At 40.4% G+C, this 18,364-nt stretch overlaps 1 protein-coding gene across 1 annotated transcript; it reads left to right on the top strand.

Moving 5' to 3' along the window:
• The first annotated feature begins 3,124 nt into the window (after positions 1-3,124).
• On the top strand, positions 3,125-17,885 carry LOC101744554 (zinc finger protein 260). Its single transcript, XM_004926634.5, has 8 exons — positions 3,125-3,659; positions 4,568-4,715; positions 5,569-5,709; positions 7,049-7,204; positions 12,921-13,415; positions 14,517-14,725; positions 15,867-15,976; positions 17,597-17,885. The coding sequence occupies exons 1-8, from the start codon at positions 3,504-3,506 to the stop codon at positions 17,850-17,852; spliced, it is 1,671 nt and encodes a 556-aa protein (XP_004926691.1). The 5' UTR covers positions 3,125-3,503; the 3' UTR covers positions 17,853-17,885.
• The last annotated feature ends 479 nt before the right edge of the window (positions 17,886-18,364 follow it).

Below are 18,364 nucleotides of genomic sequence, written 5' to 3'. Positions count from 1 at the left end.
ATCTCAGGACAGATATTCGTTCGCAAACTAGCACAAAACACCCGTAGGCATACATACTCACACACGCAAAAAGGCAATAAAAATGTTCATACACGCTAGTGCTTGATAAAATCGATATTCTTTGTCGATAAATTATCTGATGAATGAATGGAGAAAATGAAACATGAAATAAATATTGAAAAAAAAAAACTATTTTACTTTTATTAATTACAAATAGTCACTGTCCCTGGAATAAAACGTATTTGTTAAGCAGTTGGCGCTTGCTATTAATTGTGAATGAATTTTTCAAAGCTAAGTGTATTCTGATTTTTTTATGGTAAAATCATTTTCAGTAAAATGTTTAGAGCAAATGGTACTCGTCTTTATCTCCAGTTTCCTCTACCTGTCACGTCAATCCATTATTCACTGGCGTTAGGTTCTTTAGGAAACCTAAAAATTTTAATTAACTGCATAAGTCAAATAGCATTTTACTTAGATTTTAATACGTCTAAGACAATATAGTAAATACCCGTAAATGAGAGGTCTACATGTCCCTTTATATTATACCTTCACATTAATTCAATGATAATAATTCAATAATAATAATACATATTTATTTTACTCAAAATACGTCTCACTAAGAATATACTAGGTATCATTAATTAAATATAAAATAATGCAAAAATTATCCATGTCAAATATAAATATAGTCGAGAATTCTGTCGATGATTTTATTTCACCACATGGTCACCTCACTATCGACAACTGCACCACGGCCAATCAGGGCAAACGCCGAAATTTCAAAGATTGAAGTGTAGAGAACGCAATGCATGTAGTACATTGGAAGCTGACTTGGTCATTGCGTTCATTGGGCGAGTACACATCGCGCAATGTATGCTATTTATAACTTGCTGCAATAATATTGTTAATGTTTGGAATTTCATAATGCTCAGTATATTTTTATGTTTTAGACAAATAATATTGTAATTAAATGGTAATTTCGACTTACCGATCGAAAGATATACCTCCTCGCTCTATACTTGAGGTCTGATTTTTTATTTTACAAGTTATAATTGCACAACACGGCACTATAAAGCGGAGATCTGTTCGCCAAAGTAGTCCGAAGCGCACTAAACGCGGTGAATGAAAGAATCGGTCGAGTTATGTTTGTACAATCATAACTGTGGCACGCTTGCCCCGCCTACATTACCATTCCAACCTTATTTATCTATTCCGTGGGGGTATGCATGTGGGCGGAGCGGCAGAGGCGCCGCCCCGGCGACCACCAAACTTCCAAAAAAAGTCATTCCGGTTTTAACTGGTGGTAGAAACTCTTGTGAGTCCGCACGGGTTACAAGAGATGTTAATCTGTATCTGGAGTCTGTCTGAATCCTGATCGCACTGTTACATCCATTACAAATTTGCTAAACAAGCAGTTTAAGTTATATCCTTTTAATTAATTAATTTACATAAACAAGCACAAGTGATTTATAAAGCAAAACAGTCAGATCAACAAGTCAGTACAGTCGTTTCCCGCAGAGACATATAGATAGGCAATGGTTTGGCTCTGTCCCTGGCATTCCTGGTATGTCCACGGGCGACGGTAAGCACTCACCATCAGGTGAACTGGACACAACTATGCTCGTCTGCTTACAAGGGCAATAAAAAAACACGTGTGGCACTCTGGGACTGCCGCGATAAAGCTAATACATAGCATTTTTTATCAACTTATACAATTATAATTAGACAATAATAATTTAATATTAAAACAATAATAAAATAAGACCACGCTATATTTATAAACATTAATAAAAGCAAAACATTAACTGTCCCCTTCACACTCATAAGCTAGACTGCGAGAGAGAGAGAGATGGGAACACTTTTCATGATGCGCATGCAGTGCGACGTCACGCCGCGCGCTTACTCACAAACACTACACAAGCGCAACGTGTGAATGTGTTGACGCGAGCTACATGGTAGGCGGAGTGGCAGGTGTTAGGTTTTATTTTCGTTACGGAATTTCTTGATTCGGTCGCCGCGCTCAAACTCGCTATGCAATAGTTTAAAATTAAAAGCTATGCAATAGTTTAAAATGTTAATTGAAAAATAGGTGCTGAAGTAAGGTTTTGTGAGCCTTATTCAAATAAAACAGTCGTGTATATTTTTTGCGGTACTGACGCTAGTGCTGTCTTACGGCACGAATTGTGTGAGCACACAATACGTTTCTCTCCGAGAATAGGCGTTGTTGAAATATTGCATGTGATGCTGAATTTCTTGCCGAATGCTCTTACGTCGCTATTTCGATCTGGCTTTAGATTTGATAGCGCAGTACCTGCCCTTGTCTTGTCATTCTTCCTTCGGAGCCGCACGAGCATCTGTTAGCAAATCCCTTCCTCTCTGGCTAAGCTCTTGGGATCACAGCAAAAGCTCCATCCTAAAAAAGAAAACTATGTCTGGAGAAGGATGGCTTATAAACACACTGTACAACGCATTTAAAGATGACTAGCAGGACGCAGGAAAATCACAGCAGACACTAAAGTTCGAGGACACGAATGGGTAGGTACTACCTAGAACCTAGAGATTAATTAAAAATAAGGTTGCTAAGTAATTAAATGTTCTTACTACCGTTTAACAAATTGTAACAGAAAACGTGCTGAAGTTACTTTGTGTCCGCTATAGTGAAATATTAGAAACACAATTGCAATTGATTAATTTTGGTGCTTCATTAATTATTTAAAAATAATTCACCTTCGTAAACATCTTTTTAATAGCTTAAATGGGCGGGAGCTGACGGCCCACCTGGTGTGAAGTAGTTACCGTAGCCCATAGATATCGATAACGTAATTGCCGCCAGCCACCTCGAGATACGAGTTGTAAGGTTTCGGTTTATCAGTTCAACGGCTGCCCCACCCTTCAAACCCAAACGCATTACTGCTTCACGGCAGAAATAAGCAGGGTGTTGGTACCTACTCGTGCAGAATCACAAGACGTCCTACCACCAGTAATTACGCAACTTATAATTTTACGGGTTTGATTTTTATTACACGATGCTATCCTTCAGCGTGGAAGTCAACCGTGAACAATTGTTAAGTACGTATTTCATTGGAAAAATTAGTACACGCCTGCGGGATTCGAAAACCGTTGCATCGCTCGATACGAATACACCGGGCGTCTTTTACGCCACGACGACATCATATAAAATATTTTACACGTTATGCGTAATCTTGTGAATCCTTACATTTTAAACCCATTTCCAATTATTTAATGCAATTGTTTAATATTAGAATTTCGTAAAATGACCAATAAATGTGTGTTGAGACTGGCTGTAAGGTCTGTATACCGCTGACCGAAAAAATTAAAAGAAGTTGTTTAAATAAATATTATTAAAATGTGATTGCATTAGAAAGCGTGTTGGTATTTTTAATTGAGAAAAATACTTTTAATATAACATATAGTATTATTCCTCTTTAATTTATTGTAAAATGTAGTTTAAGCATTGACTAATAAGCCTAAAAAGCCTCAAAATGAGCATCCCGAAGGGCAAAGGTCCAATATTTGATCCGGGTTTGTGTCGATGTTGTGGTTCTATAAAGAAATGTCGTGTTCTGAATATAGAATACGAAAATAATGGGAAGAAAGAAGTTTATTCTGACATGATGATGGACTGCTTCGGCCTCTTAGTAAGTTCTGAAACAAGTTTTAGTTTCAACGACAGAACCTGCTTGTTTATAAAAACCCATCTGTGCTTGTTGCCCATAAATAAGTTCGCATTAGCTCGATTTATTATTTGTATTGTATGACCATAGTACAGGTTGGTACAAATAAAATAAATACAAAGCTTGCGAATATTTGAAATGTGATTGTCTCAAGAAGCATACTGCCTGTTTCGTTGTGAGTCCCAATGTTTTTGGACGTCAGCAATTCCAGGGGCAAATCTGAGCCCTTGCCCATAGCTTAGGCTCTTTTGAAACCATATTTGAGTTCTCCAACAAACTTGATTTCTCATTATAAAATATTAAATGATTTTATAGTTAGTAATGAAATTGAATTTAATAAATGTGATTTCAATTGACAAAAAAACATTTTAAAATACATGTAAACGGCTTGAAGAAACTCTCTAATATATTCAAGTGAGAAAAACAAAAGAAAAACGGAATTATAAAATTTGGACAGAATTTTATGAAACTCCTTTAAGAGGATATAAATCATCATATAAATTTTATTTTTAATGATAAAAATAAAAATAAGAACTTAAGATTTCAATTTCATGCATTCTTTATTAATTAATCTGACTCTTTAATTACTTTAAAATTTTTACCGTGACACTAGGAAACAGATTATGCAGAGCAATTCAAATTGTATCTACATATAATTAATTAGTGGAAAACTATGAAAATTTGTAAATTTTTTAAATATTATTTTTTGTTAATTGTAAACATTTTACTAACAAACCAAACCAAACATAACTAAATTTTGATATACCTGACATGGTTTAGTTCCCTTAATTTGTTTGAGTCCAAGAACAGAAAATTCACTTTATTCTACAAATGAAAGAACATAACGATAAACATCATATGTTTACTTGTAGCTGTCTCGCCTGGACGGGAAGCCATCTGAGAGGCTGGTCTGCGCCACATGCGTCATGAGAATCCGCGATGCCTTCTCCTTCCGACAGCAAGTACTCCACTGCGAAGAAGCCTTCTTACAAACGAAGGTGTATAATTCAACGAGTCTAGGTAATTAAGGATGTAGATGTTTCATTCGTGGTATCACTGGTATCTGTAGTGTATTAGTGAGGGAACGAAGTCTCCTCTTCATAATACGGATTACTACACAATATTAATTTTTCTCCTACCTATGCCGAAAGTTCGGTTTTCCTCGCGCTGAACAGGGAAGACAGTGTAACTTTTTCTCCCTGGGTACTGGCAAGTGCCCCACCGGGCTTCGCCCCTGGACCCCGGCTCGGTACTCCACGAATTTTAGGCCTGGTAGGAGAAAAAATAGTATGTGCACCACGGGAAAAAAGTAGGAAATCTCATCCTCAGGACGAAATGTCCTACTTTTCTCACTTGGTGCACAATGTACTATATCATGTGTGTTTAAATTTGTAATACAGTTAATAATAATACACACACACGCACACACACTAAAACACACACACAATCTTTGGCTATAAATTATTTTAATTTCATATTCAAGCAAAATTTTGCTTAATAGCATTTATACATTCAAAAAATAGTCAAAAAGCAGATACATTTGTACAATAGGCGGTCTTATCACTGAAAGCGATCTTCCATACAACCGTTAAATTTACAGAAATTCTGGAAAATATAAAAATATAGTAGGTATGTTGCGATGTAGTATAGACAATTCATTATTTTAGAAAATATATACATACAATAAACAGATATATTTTGTTGACATATAATATGAATCATGTAACTAACTGATTTATATACTAATATACATACTTACATACACATAATAAATCAACAGTATGCCAAACGATAAATGATAATGATGCAAACAAACAGAACTAAGCAGATAAGTAGATTATTAATCATCATAGAAACTTCTTTCCTCCATCAGACTGTCAGTCTCTTCTAGAAGATGCGTTAGGGGACGGTGGCTCTCAAGTCGTTGTTGAAGTTGTTAAGACTGAACCCTGTGAGATGGATGAGCTTAGCATCGGCGGCGACATCTGTGCTGAGGTCTTACCTGACGTTAACGGTAAATATTATAGAAGACAGATTTTATCTCTATTAAGGTGACTACTGAATTAGGAATGAGTGCTATTGGCAGATTGTTGAAGTATACACAAACCCTTGCAGAGATTTGCTAGTGAATCCACTTTGAAGCTTAGCAATGTGATGATGTACATTAAATCTTATGAATTTCATTAAATAGTAATATCTATCTAATACAATGTATACTAGTAGTATCTATATCTACTACTAGTAATATATATATATATATATATATAATAGTACAATAGTGATATCTATCTAATAATTAAGCACAGATGCAAATTATGATTGTGTTTCTACTTCTATGTTAACAAATAAATAAATAAATAAAATGAAAAATAAAATAAATAAAATATCCGTTCTGCATGGTGGAGTTGGAAACTATTCCTTAAATTCTTTGCGACTGTGATACTCTGACAAGTACAAAACAGAATGAATATCTTGGGCAGTGGATACTCATTTTTTTAAAAATAATACTCAAATATTGGGGTTGTCCCACTACCTAATCTAATTCGAATTTCGTCGCCGGCGGGGAACAGATGTGGGATTTAGCCGTAAGTCCGGAGCCCATAGATATCTACAACGTCACCGGCCACCCACCTTGAGATATGAGTTTGTCACTGGTGGTAGGACCTCTTGTGAGTCCGCACGGGTAGGTACCACCGCCCTGCCTATTTCTGCCGTGAAGCAGTAATGCGTTTCGGTTTGAAGGGTGGAGTAGCCGTTGTAACTATACTGAGACCTTAGAACTTATATCTCAAGGTGGGTGGCGCATTTACGTTGTAGATGTCTATGGGCTCCAGTAACCACTTAACACCAGGTGGGCTGTGAGCTCGTCAACCCATCAAAGCAATAAAAAAAAAAAAGTTCTAAGGTCTCAATATAGTTACAACGGGTGCCCGGCCCTTCAAACCGAAACGCATTACTGCTTCACGGCAGAACTAGACAAATATACACGAAAACATAAAATACGCAATTCAAAAATTAACACTAATCATACCAACACTTACTGGTACCTATTTCTACCAAAGCGGGTACATAACGGTACACGACAAGTATATTCAAAATAAACAAAACAACACAAAGTAGTATAATAATTGTAGATTAATTGGTAAAAGTTATGATGAAGTCAAATGTGCAAAAGCAATAAGATGATTCGTGCATTTTTAATGCAAAAGCTTAAAACGGGTCATTTAACCCGTTATGTTAAGTTTAGTGTTAACACAAAGGATAATGAAACTATGAGTGGTGGTACCTACCCGCGCGGACTCAAAAGACGTCCTACCACCAGTAATATTAATATTTCTTGTTTGTTTCAACAGTCGAAGATACGAAGGCAGATCTAGGTTCGGATCACGATAGTTCAAACGACAACTTGCCATTAATACAACGCAGTGAGTGTAGAGAACCTAAGGAGGAAGTTCAGAGACCGATCACCAGGGCTAGTCAATTTAAACACTTGATGGGGAAGACGAATCGTGAGTTTTTGCGTCATATAATTTTTTATAGTACGTCCTTACAGTCTGACTGTAAAAATAAGAATAAGTAAGGCTAGCATAAGAACATGTAAAGCATAAATAGTATTGTAAACAAAACCAAAGTTAAAAATGAAACTGTAAGAAACTTTATTTTCCCAAAATCTATCTATATATAAAAATGAATTGCTGTTCATTAGTCTCGCTAAAACTCAAGAACGGCTGGACCGATTGGACTAATTTTGATCTTGAAATTATTTGTGGAAGTCCAGAGAAGGTTTAAAAGGTAGATAAATATGAAAATGTTTGGAATTAAATAAAAATAACAATTTTGTTTTTCCTTTGATGTCGGACGGATTCCTTTTGTTTGTTTTAAGTTTATTTTATACAAAAGTCTAGGTATTTTATTTATCGATTTAGGCACTACGAAGTCTGCCGGGTCAGCTAGTAAAAGAAATTTTTTTTTATTTTTTTTTATTGCTTAGACGTGTGGACGAGCTCACAGCCCACCTGGTGTTAAGTGGTCACTGGAGCCCATAGACAACTACTACGTAAATGCGCCACACACCTTGAGATATAAGTTCTAAGGTCTCAGTATAGTTACAACGGCTGCCCCACCCTTCAAACCGAAACGCATTACTGCTTCACGGCAGAAATAGGCGGGGCGGTGGTACCTACCCGTGCGGACTCACAAGAGGTCCTACCACCAGTAAAAATTATATTAGCATAGAGTAGCGGGAGTCTCACCCGACAAACGATGAGTGTGGATGGATACAAGAAAGATTAAGTGTGCGGCTTGAAAGTGCGAGAGGAATCCATGTGAGAACTTGAATGTATGAGTTATATAGATAGACTAGCGACCCGCCCTCGCTTCGCTTCGGAAACTGTAATTTATTGTTGATTTCTCCACTATTTAATGGATGTTATTATATATATAAACCTTCCTCTTCAATCACTCTATCTATTCAAAAAAAACCGCATCAAAATCCGTTGCGTAGTTTTAAAGATTTAAGCATACATAGGGATATAGGGAAAGAGAAAGCGACTTTGTTTTATACTGTGTAGTGATAAGGACCCGGTGATCTCACGATCGAGGAAAAACAGAAAAAAATAACAGTCTGACTGTAGTCAGTTGGGGAGTTGTCTGGTGCGCGTTGGTTCGATCTGCTAATAGGGCCACGCACCCCCCGGATCTGGTCGCACATCCGTCCAAATCAAGCCCATATGGAGAGGTAAAATGCTATTTGGTTTATCCGACGTTTTTGCGACTACAGGAGAGCCATTTAAAGTTTATGATTTGGAAAAAATATAATAAAACAAAAAAAAATTCTTTAGCTGTTCGAATGGAGTAAACATAATTGAAGTTCAATTAAAAACGACGAACTGTTGATGCTTATCATCACTACATAGTATAAAACAAAGTCGCTTTCTCTGTCCCTATATCCCTATGTATGCTTAAATCTGTAAAACTACGCAACGGACTTTGATGCAGTTTTTTTAATAGATAGAGTGATTGAAGAGGAAAGTTTATATGTATAATAACATCCCTTAAATAGTGGAGAAATCAATGATAAATTACAGTTTCCGAAGCGAAGCGAGGGCGGGTCGCTAGTACCAAATAAAACGGACCTTTAATTACAAAGGCCGTGTGGTGACGGCATTAGAATACTTTTGTCACCACCCCCATTACCATCCCAGGGGAGTCGTAAGAGGCGACAAAAGGGAAAGCACAACACACAATATTTACTAGTGTGAGAGAAGGAAAACTCGAAATTAAACCCTGTACCAACCCGTCTAGCCAGCGTGGTACCAGTAGGCTAATAAACCTCCAAAATGATTGTACACCGCAGAACCAGGCCCCTAGTCCCCGGCGGCCCCGCTATTCCTGGTTACGGTAGCGGCCATGGTAACGGCGGGGCAAGGGGTGCTAAGAATCCCCGGCAGAGATCCGGCTACCACCCCCCTTCACAACGACAACTGGCCCTGGTGACATACAACGTGCGCACTTTGAGGTTGGACGAGAAGCTAATAGAGCTGGAAGAAGAAATGAACAAGTTGCGCTGGGACGTTATTGGTTTATCGGAGATCCGAAGAGAGGGGGAGGATACGAAAACCTTACAGTCCGGCCACTTGTTCTACTACCGGGAGGGAGAACAGAAGTCCCAAGGTGGTGTTGGGTTTATCGTCCACAAATCTCTCATAAACAACATTGTGGCCATCGAAAGTGTGTCGAGTAGGGTAGTATACCTTGTCCTCAAAATCTCAAAGCGGTATTCGCTGAAGATTGTACAGGTATACGCCCCATCGACGTCACATCCAGACGATGAAGTGGAGGCTACGTATGAGGACATTAGTAGGGCCATACGTAACTCCCAATCACATTTTACCGTTGTTATGGGAGATTTCAATGCAAAACTGGGCCGTAGAGGCGATGATGAGTTGAAAGTGGGGCCATTTGGATTTGGGCAGCGGAATCCCAGAGGACAGATGCTGGCGGACTTTATGGAGAAGGAAGGACTCTTTATGATGAATTCTTTCTTCAAGAAGCCACCACAACGGAAATGGACCTGGTTGAGTCCCGACGGTGTAACAAGAAACGAAATCGACTTCATCATGAGCACCAACAGACAGATATTCAACGATGTCTCTGTGATCAACAGTGTTAAAACAGGAAGTGATCACCGAATCGTCAGAGGCATGTTGAATATCAATGTCAGACTGGAAAGATCGCGTCTGATGAAGTCAACGCTTCGACCGTCGAATGCACAAATCCGAAACCCCGAGAGCTTTCAACTCGAATTGGCTAATCGCTTCGAATGGCTAAACAGCTGCGCATCAGTGGACGATGTAAACAGCAGGCTGGTAGAGACTGTCCGTACGGTAGGGTCCAAATTTTTCAAAACCCACCGTAAGAATAGACCTCAGAAACTATCCGACCGCACCCGAAACCTCATGGCTAGTCGACGTTTGATGACGCTCCAAACTTCGGAGGACGCTGAGTCATATAGGCAACTCAATAGACATATCATGAAGTCCTTGCGACACGACCTACGCTCCTTTAATACTCAGCGTATCAAAGAGACGATTGAGCGAAACCAAGGCTCTAAAGTGTTCGCAAGAGACGCTTCTATTGGGCAAAGCCAGCTGACGAAGCTGAAGACCGAAGATGGACGTGTAACGTCGAATAAGTCAGAGGTCCTGCGGGAGATAGAGAGGTTCTACGGGCAGCTGTTTACCTCGGTCTCAGCTGAACCGCAAGGTTTAGCTGCAGACCCTAGAGCCAAGCTAACCCGACACTACACAGAAGACATCCCGGACATCAGCCTGTACGAGATTAGGATGGCTCTCAAACAGCTTAAGAATAACAAGGCACCGGGCGAGGATGGAATTACTACGGAGCTTCTGAAAGCGGGCGGGACGCCGGTACTGAAAGTCCTTCAGAAGCTCTTCAATTCCTCTTTGCTCGATGGAAAACCGCCACAGGCATGGAACAGGGGTGTTGTGATCCTGTTCTTCAAAAAAGGTGACAAAACCTTATTGAAGAACTATAGGCCCATAGCACTGCTGAGCCATGTCTACAAGCTGTTCTCGAGAGTCATCACGAAGCGTCTCGAACGCAGGTTTGATGACTTCCAGCCTACCGAACAAGCCGGTTTCCGAAAAGGCTACAGTACCATAGACCACATACATACGCTGCGGCAGATTGTACAGAAGACCGAAGAGTACAATCGGCCATTATGCTTAGCGTTTGTGGACTATGAGAAAGCCTTTGATTCCGTCGAAACATGGGCGGTCCTTAGATCTCTCCAGCGGTGCCGTATTGACCACCGGTACATCGAAGTATTGAAGTGTTTGTATAATAACGCCACCATGTCAGTCCGAGTACAGGAGCATTGCACGAAGGAAATCCCTGTAAAGAGAGGAGTGAGACAGGGAGATGTGGTATCTCCGAAACTGTTTATCACTGCTCTGGAGGATTCCTTCAAGCTTCTGGAATGGCAAGGACTTGGCATCAATATTAACGGCGAATACATCACTCATCTTCGGTTTGCCGATGACATCGTGGTCATGGCAGAGTCGCTGGAAGATTTGGGGCGTATGCTCGGTGACCTCAGTAGGGTTTCTCAACAAGTGGGTCTTAAAATGAACATGGACAAAACCAAAATCATGTACAATGTCCATGTTGCACCCACCATAGTTACTGTTGGGAGCTCTACTCTTGAAGTTGTTGACGAATATATATACCTAGGACAGGCAGTCCGATTAGGTAGGTCCAACTTTGAGAGAGAGGTCAGTAGACGGATCCAACTCGGCTGGGCAGCGTTCGGTAAACTGCACAACGTCTTCTCGTCCAAAATACCTCAGTGCCTTAAGACAAAGGCGTACAACCGATGTGTGTTACCAGTGATGACTTACGGCTCGGAGACGTGGTGCTTCACTAGGGATCTTTTTAGAAGGCTCAAAGTCGCGCAGCGAGCTATGGAGAGGGCTATGCTCGGCATTTCTCTACGTGATCGAATCCGAAATGAGGAGATCCGTAGAAGAACGAAGGTTGCTGACATAGCCCGTAGAATTAGTGAACTGAAGTGGCAATGGGCCGGCCACATAGCACGAAGAGAGGACGGTCGATGGGGCAGAAAGATCCTGGAGTGGCGACCACGTACTGGCAAGCGCAGTGTGGGACGGCCACCTACTAGATGGACCGACGACCTAGTAAAAAGCGCTGGGTCTCGTTGGATGCAGGTGGCAATGGACCGGTCACACTGGAAATCTATTGGAGAGGCCTATGTTCAGCAGTGGACGGCGATAGGCTGAAATGATGAATTACAAAGATAAATGACGCGTGTTAATTCTTTGAGCGTGAATCGTCGATAGATCGACTCTCCGTTAACCCGTGAAGCGTGAAGCCTCGGAATACCGACTATTTGCGCTGTTTGATTAAAGGTACTAGTTACCAACCTGTACGGACGTGTTTAAAATTATTTTTTTATGAATTTAGCATTAATTTTTGTAGATTTTTTTATAAAACACCCACTTTTTTTTTCAAAAATATTTTAGCAATATCTGCAAAAGATGTGGAAGTAAAAAAGAAACGGTGCGCGTGCAACTAGGTGCACGTGAATGAAGTGAAACTTCTTTTTCGATGTGTAGTATTGTGGTTTTCTTCATTTTTCATCCTTAAATCAAATCAACTCTTGTAATAGGGAATGCTGTGTGTAAGAGATACGACATCTTCAACATTTATATTATATACATATTTTAAATTATAGATAGAAAAATAAATATATATATTTTAAATAGTTGATTAAAATATTGGAGGCTACTCGTTGCTAACGCTCGCGCTGGCCTGTATCAGGTATACTACGCGCATGCGTTCGAGTGCCACGTATTCACTCTCACTCTGTCTCTTTTTATTTCATGGTAGCGTTAAACGTTTAACTCTACCTTGTCCGTCGACGAAGGGCTCGACGAGTAAATTAACCCGCAGAAACAGCCCACTGAGTTTCTCGCCGGATCTTCTCAGTGGGTCGCGTTTCCGATCCGGTGGTAGATTCTGCGAGGCACTGCTCTAGCTAGGGTCCGTGTCTACTAGTTAAGGTTACGCTGAAATAGCCTCTCAAGGCTATCAGCTTAGGTACGAAAAAAAAATCAACCTTGTAGGAAGTCGCATTAGAAGTTACACTTCAAAAATAACTTCAAACTCATTCATCTCACCCAGGTATACCGATGACGAAGGTACAGCAGCTCATAAGAGAGAAAGACCCAACGTACATGACCGAAACGAACATATTGACCATAGTCGAATTCTCGTACGTGTGCCCGTTCAAATGTAGACACAATCACCTGCTCTGCTACTACTGCGGCGAGAACTTCTCGGATCCGCGTCTGATGCGGGAGCACACGATGAACCAGCACCACCCGAAGAAGTTTAAGGTGACCGAGCACAAGAACATGATCAAGGTGGATTTGACGAGGATCGACTGCAGACTGTGCCCTCAGAGGATCGACGATCTGGACGAGTTCAAGAGCCACATCGCTGGGACGCACAAGAAGAAGTACTACTTCGACTATAAGGACTCGGTGTTGCCGTTCCGTTTGACTAAGGAGGAGATCAGATGCGCGCTGTGCAACCTCGTGTTCCCTTACTTCCACGCTCTGAACAAACACATGAACGAGCATTTCAGTAATTACGTGTGCGAAACTTGCGGATTGGGTGAGTCGCTTATTTATTTATTCAGCTTCATGTGCAAAGGTACAATGGCGGAGTTAATGGCTGAAGCATTCTCTACCGCTCAACCAAGGGTGGTGTAGATAATCTTGTGGTAGGTTTTTTTTTATTGCCCTTGTAGGCAGACGAGCACACGGCCCACCTGATGGTGAGTGGTTACCGTCGCCCATGGACTTCAGCAATGCCAGGGGTGCACAGTTTGAAAAAGGAAATGTCGTAGCGCTCGGGAAACACCGTGGAGGGGAGCTCGTTCCAAAGCCGGATGGTACGTGGCAAAAAGGTGCATTACTTATTGCGAAAATAACCAAATTGTTAATAATATTACATACATACATATTATATATATATATCCAACGTGTTAAAAAGTACTCCGTAAAAATATAATTAATTATCAAAGCCAAAAATTTTCTCATGAAATGACTCATATCTCTAGGTAGATGGCGACATTTACGTTGTACATGTCAATGGGCTCCGGTAACTACTTAACATCAGGTGGGCCATGAGATCGTCCACCCACCAAACCAATAAATAAATAAAAGACAGTGCTTAGTGCGAGTTTTTTAACGTTCTCGATAGCGTAAAAGTTAACTCAGATTTGTATGCAGTTGGAACAGCGTCTCTAGCAGTAAACGTAAGCAAACATTGCAAACCCATTGAAATGTTTTTTTATTTTTATTTTTTATTGCTTAGATGGGTGGACGAGCTCACAGCCCACCTGGTGTTAAGTGGTTACTGGAGCCCATAGACATCCACAACATAAATGCGCCACCCACCTTGAGATATAAGTTCTAAGATCTCAGGTATAGTTACAACGGCTGCCCCGCCCTTCAAACCGAAACGCATTACTGCTTCACGGCAGAAATAGGCAGGGCGGTGGTACCCACCCGCGCGGACTCACAAGAGGTCCTACCACCAGTAATTACGCAAATTATAATTTTGCGGGTTTCATTTTTATTACACGATGTTATTCCTTCGCCGTGGAAGGCAATCGTGAACATTTAGTGTACAACATAAATGCCGCCACCCACCATGAGATATGAGTCGTAAGATCGCGAGGCTTTAACGGTACACCTGTACCTACCCAAGGTTTCGTGGACAAGGGCAGGTTCGTGATGCACCAGCAGCGCCACGAGCAGGGCGCCTTCCCCTGCGAGAGCTGCGGGAAGGTGTTCAAGGCGGAGTACAACCGGGACCTGCACGTGGACCGCGTGCACAGGAAGCGCGGCCGGGTCTACTGCCCGAAGTGCGACGTCAAGCTCATGTCCTACCCGCAGAAGCTGAAGCATCTGGTCGAGGTATTATAGAGAAAGAATAGACTTTATTGCACACCAACACAATTCAATTCAAATTCAAATTCAAAATCATTTATTTCAACTTAGATGTCAGTATAACACACTTGTTGAATGTCTAAATATAAATAACACTGTTTACTCTACCACCGGTTCCAAAAAAAGCCAGTCCTGAGAAGAACCGGAGAAACAAACTCAGCGGGCTTTTTTTTTTGGCTCAAAATTTTTTTTTTTAATGAGTAAAAATATTTACAAATAAACGAAAAAACAAGTCAACAAAAAACAATAAAAAATGAAAAAGCCAGGAGCGAGCGTCTCATTCCCACGTAGTGCCATCTAGTAAATAATCCTTAACTTTATAATATGCCTTGTTGCACAAACGTTCCTTGACAGTTTTCTTAAATCTATGAACAGGTAGTAATTGAACGTTTTGTGGGATCTTGTTGAAAAGTTGTACACCCAGCCACCTAAAAGAGTTGCTTATTTTCTTAACACAATTTACATTCAAAAAAACAGTCAAAAAGCAGATACATTTGTACTTACAATAGGCGGTCTTATCGCTAAAAGGGATCTCTTCCAGACAACCGTTTAATTTACAGAAATTCTGTAAAATATAAAAATATAGTAGATATGTTGCGATGTACCATAGACAATACATTATTATAGAAAATATATACATATAATAAACAGATATATACCGTTTACATATAATATATACTAATATACTAATATACATACTTACATACTAATATACATACTTACATACAATACTTACACAATTATATATATATTAATTTTTCTAATGAAATACGTGCTCGACAAATGTTCACGATTGACTTCCACTGTGAAGGAATAACATCGTGTAATAAAAATGAAACCCGCAAAATTATAATTTGCGTAATTACTGGTGGTAGGACCTCTTGTGAGTCCGCGCGGGTAGGTACCACCGCCCTGCCTATTTCAGCCGCCAAGCAGTAATGCGTTTCGGTTTGAAGGGTGGGGCAGCCGTTGTAACTATACTGAGACCTTAGAACTCATATTTCAAGGTGGGTGGCGGCATTTACGTTGTAGAGTGGTCTGTGAGCTCCTCCACCCATCTAAACAAAAAGAAAATATGAGATTTTTGTTGTTTTTTTTTTCGCAACAGGTACACGGCGAGCAACCCATGTCGTTTCCTTGCACTATGTGCGATAAAGTATGCGAGACGCGACGCACCCTCACGATACACTGGAGGAAGGACCACTTGAAGGATTTCAGGTATAAAATGTTGGAAACGAACACAAAATGATGTTATCAAAAAAAGAATCAAATCCACAGAGTTGTTTTGGGTGTGTCGAGTGTTATACGAAATTAAATTCGATTGAAAATTTGCGTTTACTGTTGATGTAAGGCTTCTTGTAGCCATAAACACGTCATTACGGATCCTCCCGATCCATTAACGGTGCTTTTAGGTACCTCAAGCACCGGTCACCGTCCTCGCCGAACCCGTCGCTTGCGGCGAAGGGCTAGACGAGTAAATTAATCCTCAAACACAGCCCACTGAGTTTCTCGCTGTATCTTCTCAGTGTGTCGCGTTTCCGATCCGGTGGTAGATTCTGCGAAGCACGGCTCTTGTTAGGGCCAGTGTTAGCAACACTCCCGGTTTAAGCCCCGTGAGCTCACGTATACGTCAAGGAGAAACTGAAATAGCCTCTCAAGGCTATCAGCATAGGTAGGGTAAAAAAGCTTCTTGTATTGTACACTGTTCCACCTATTTCTATAGCGAAACAGTCGTGCTATCTGATTTTTGAAGGATAGAGCAGTTGGCAGATCATGGGTAGAACCTAGCCAGATGGTCAGATCTGGTAAAGGAAGCGCTTAGTAGTAGTCTGTACCGTGTGGTCCGTGCCACCCATGGTCGAACACTGTGAAGGAACGTCACATCGTCTTTTCGCATTAAAAGTGTACAATTTCCATAAATATTCGAGATTGAGTTAATATGCGGAATCATTTGGTATCACCAGTATATTTTTCTCATAAATACTGTCAAATGAGCGTAGTTTAGTTTTAGTTTTTTTTTTTATTAACAAAATTAATACATAATTTTAATTAACCATTAACAAAATTAATACATAATTTTATCTTACTTTAAAAGACAGATAATGTAGGTAGCTGGTAAAAACTAAAAAATAAATGTTGCAAAGATGATTAATATTAAAAATATCATATATGTTAAACCTTTAAAACACTCTCCTGTAAAATTTTGTAAGTTTTGAGATATACAGTTTTAATGCGAGAAGACGACATGTGGTCGCGATCCTCAACATTGAGGAATCGATAAAGAAGAAGAAAGGGCAGTTGACAACAGTTCTCACCTCAAGTTTCGGGGTGGTGTTCACGTTATGATACCCATGAGCTCCGGTAACCGCTTATCATTAGATGTACCCTGAGATCCTGTATAAGTCGAAGCAAAAAAAAAATCAAAAATAAGTTTTTTTAAATTCTGTAGTATAATCCTAAATGCATACTACAAGTCATGTCATATGCTATTAACATTGTGTATTAGATGAGCTGTTATCGACATTTTGGTGTTTTACTGGTGGTAGGACGTCTTGTGAGGCCGCACGGGTAGATAACACCGCCCTGCCTATTTCTGCTATGAAGCAGTAATGCGTTTCGGTTTGAAGGGTGGGGCAGTTGTTGTACTGTAAAAACGGAGACCTGAGAACTCATGTCTCAAGATTGGCGATGGGGTTTGCGTTGTAGATGTCCATGGACTTCGATGATCATTTCACTCGTTTATTTATCTAAGCAATGAAAAAACAAAAAAAGTAAACAAGCACGGCTTAGCCCCAAATGACGTCACACGAAACCTAAACATCCCGTCCGTTGAATCAGATACGAATGCCAGTGCTGCGGTCAGAAGTTCTTCACGAGGTTCGCTCTGAACAACCACATGCCGACGCACACGGGCGAGAGGAACTTCAAGTGTAAGGTCTGCGAGAAGTCGTACCCTCGCCTCAAGACCCTGAAGGACCACATGCGGATCCATACGAACGATAGACGCTACCGATGTCACATATGCGGGCAGGCCTTCATACAGAACTGCAGCCTCAAGGGGCACATGAAGAGTCAACACCCGGAGTACGGATAAAATAAAGAAATAAATATATAAAAAATAAATAAATTGTGTTTTGATTTTTGAATATGCGCATATCCAGGTTCTAGGTTAGAGCTGTGTGCTTAGTGCGAGTTTTTTTAACGTTCACGATAGCGTAAAAGTTAGCTCGTATTCGTATGTATCGTTCGCGTACGTTTGCCGCTAGGGGCGCTGTTCCAACTGCATAAGCACTCTGATCTATGGTTTAAGTGATCCTCACGCTCTACTAACGGTGCTTTTTGGTACGACAAGCACCGGTCATAAATTAACCCACAGACACAGCCCACTGAGTTTCTCCCCAGATCTTCTCAGTGGGTCGCGTTTCCGATCCGGTGGTAGATTCAGCGAAGCACTGCTCTTGCTAGGGCCAGTGTTAGCAACGTCCTCAGGTTAGAGCCCCGTAAGCTCACCTTCGCCGGCATAAACTAGGCAACCAAGGTAAGATGGGAAACAAAAAAACGTTTAGATAATAGTAGATAGCATTGCATTAGTATCCGTTTAAAGTG

The sequence above is a fragment of the Bombyx mori genome, chromosome 24 (genome assembly GCF_030269925.1).
Source record: "Bombyx mori chromosome 24, ASM3026992v2".
Lineage (NCBI taxonomy): Eukaryota > Metazoa > Arthropoda > Insecta > Lepidoptera > Bombycidae > Bombyx > Bombyx mori.
Note: the sequence above shows the minus strand (reverse complement) of the source record. Positions and strands in the feature narration are given on the sequence as shown.

Bases quoted from the DNA above. Each gene is read 5' to 3' on its own strand.
- LOC101744554 (XM_004926634.5), top strand. From the start codon at position 3,504: ATGAGCATCCCGAAGGGCAAAGGTCCAATATTTGATCCGGGTTTGTGT. The intron at 14,726-15,866 runs GTATTATAGAGA...TTTTCGCAACAG, and splicing joins AGCTGAAGCATCTGGTCGAG to GTACACGGCGAGCAACCCAT. The intron at 15,977-17,596 runs GTATAAAATGTT...CCGTTGAATCAG, and splicing joins GACCACTTGAAGGATTTCAG to ATACGAATGCCAGTGCTGCG.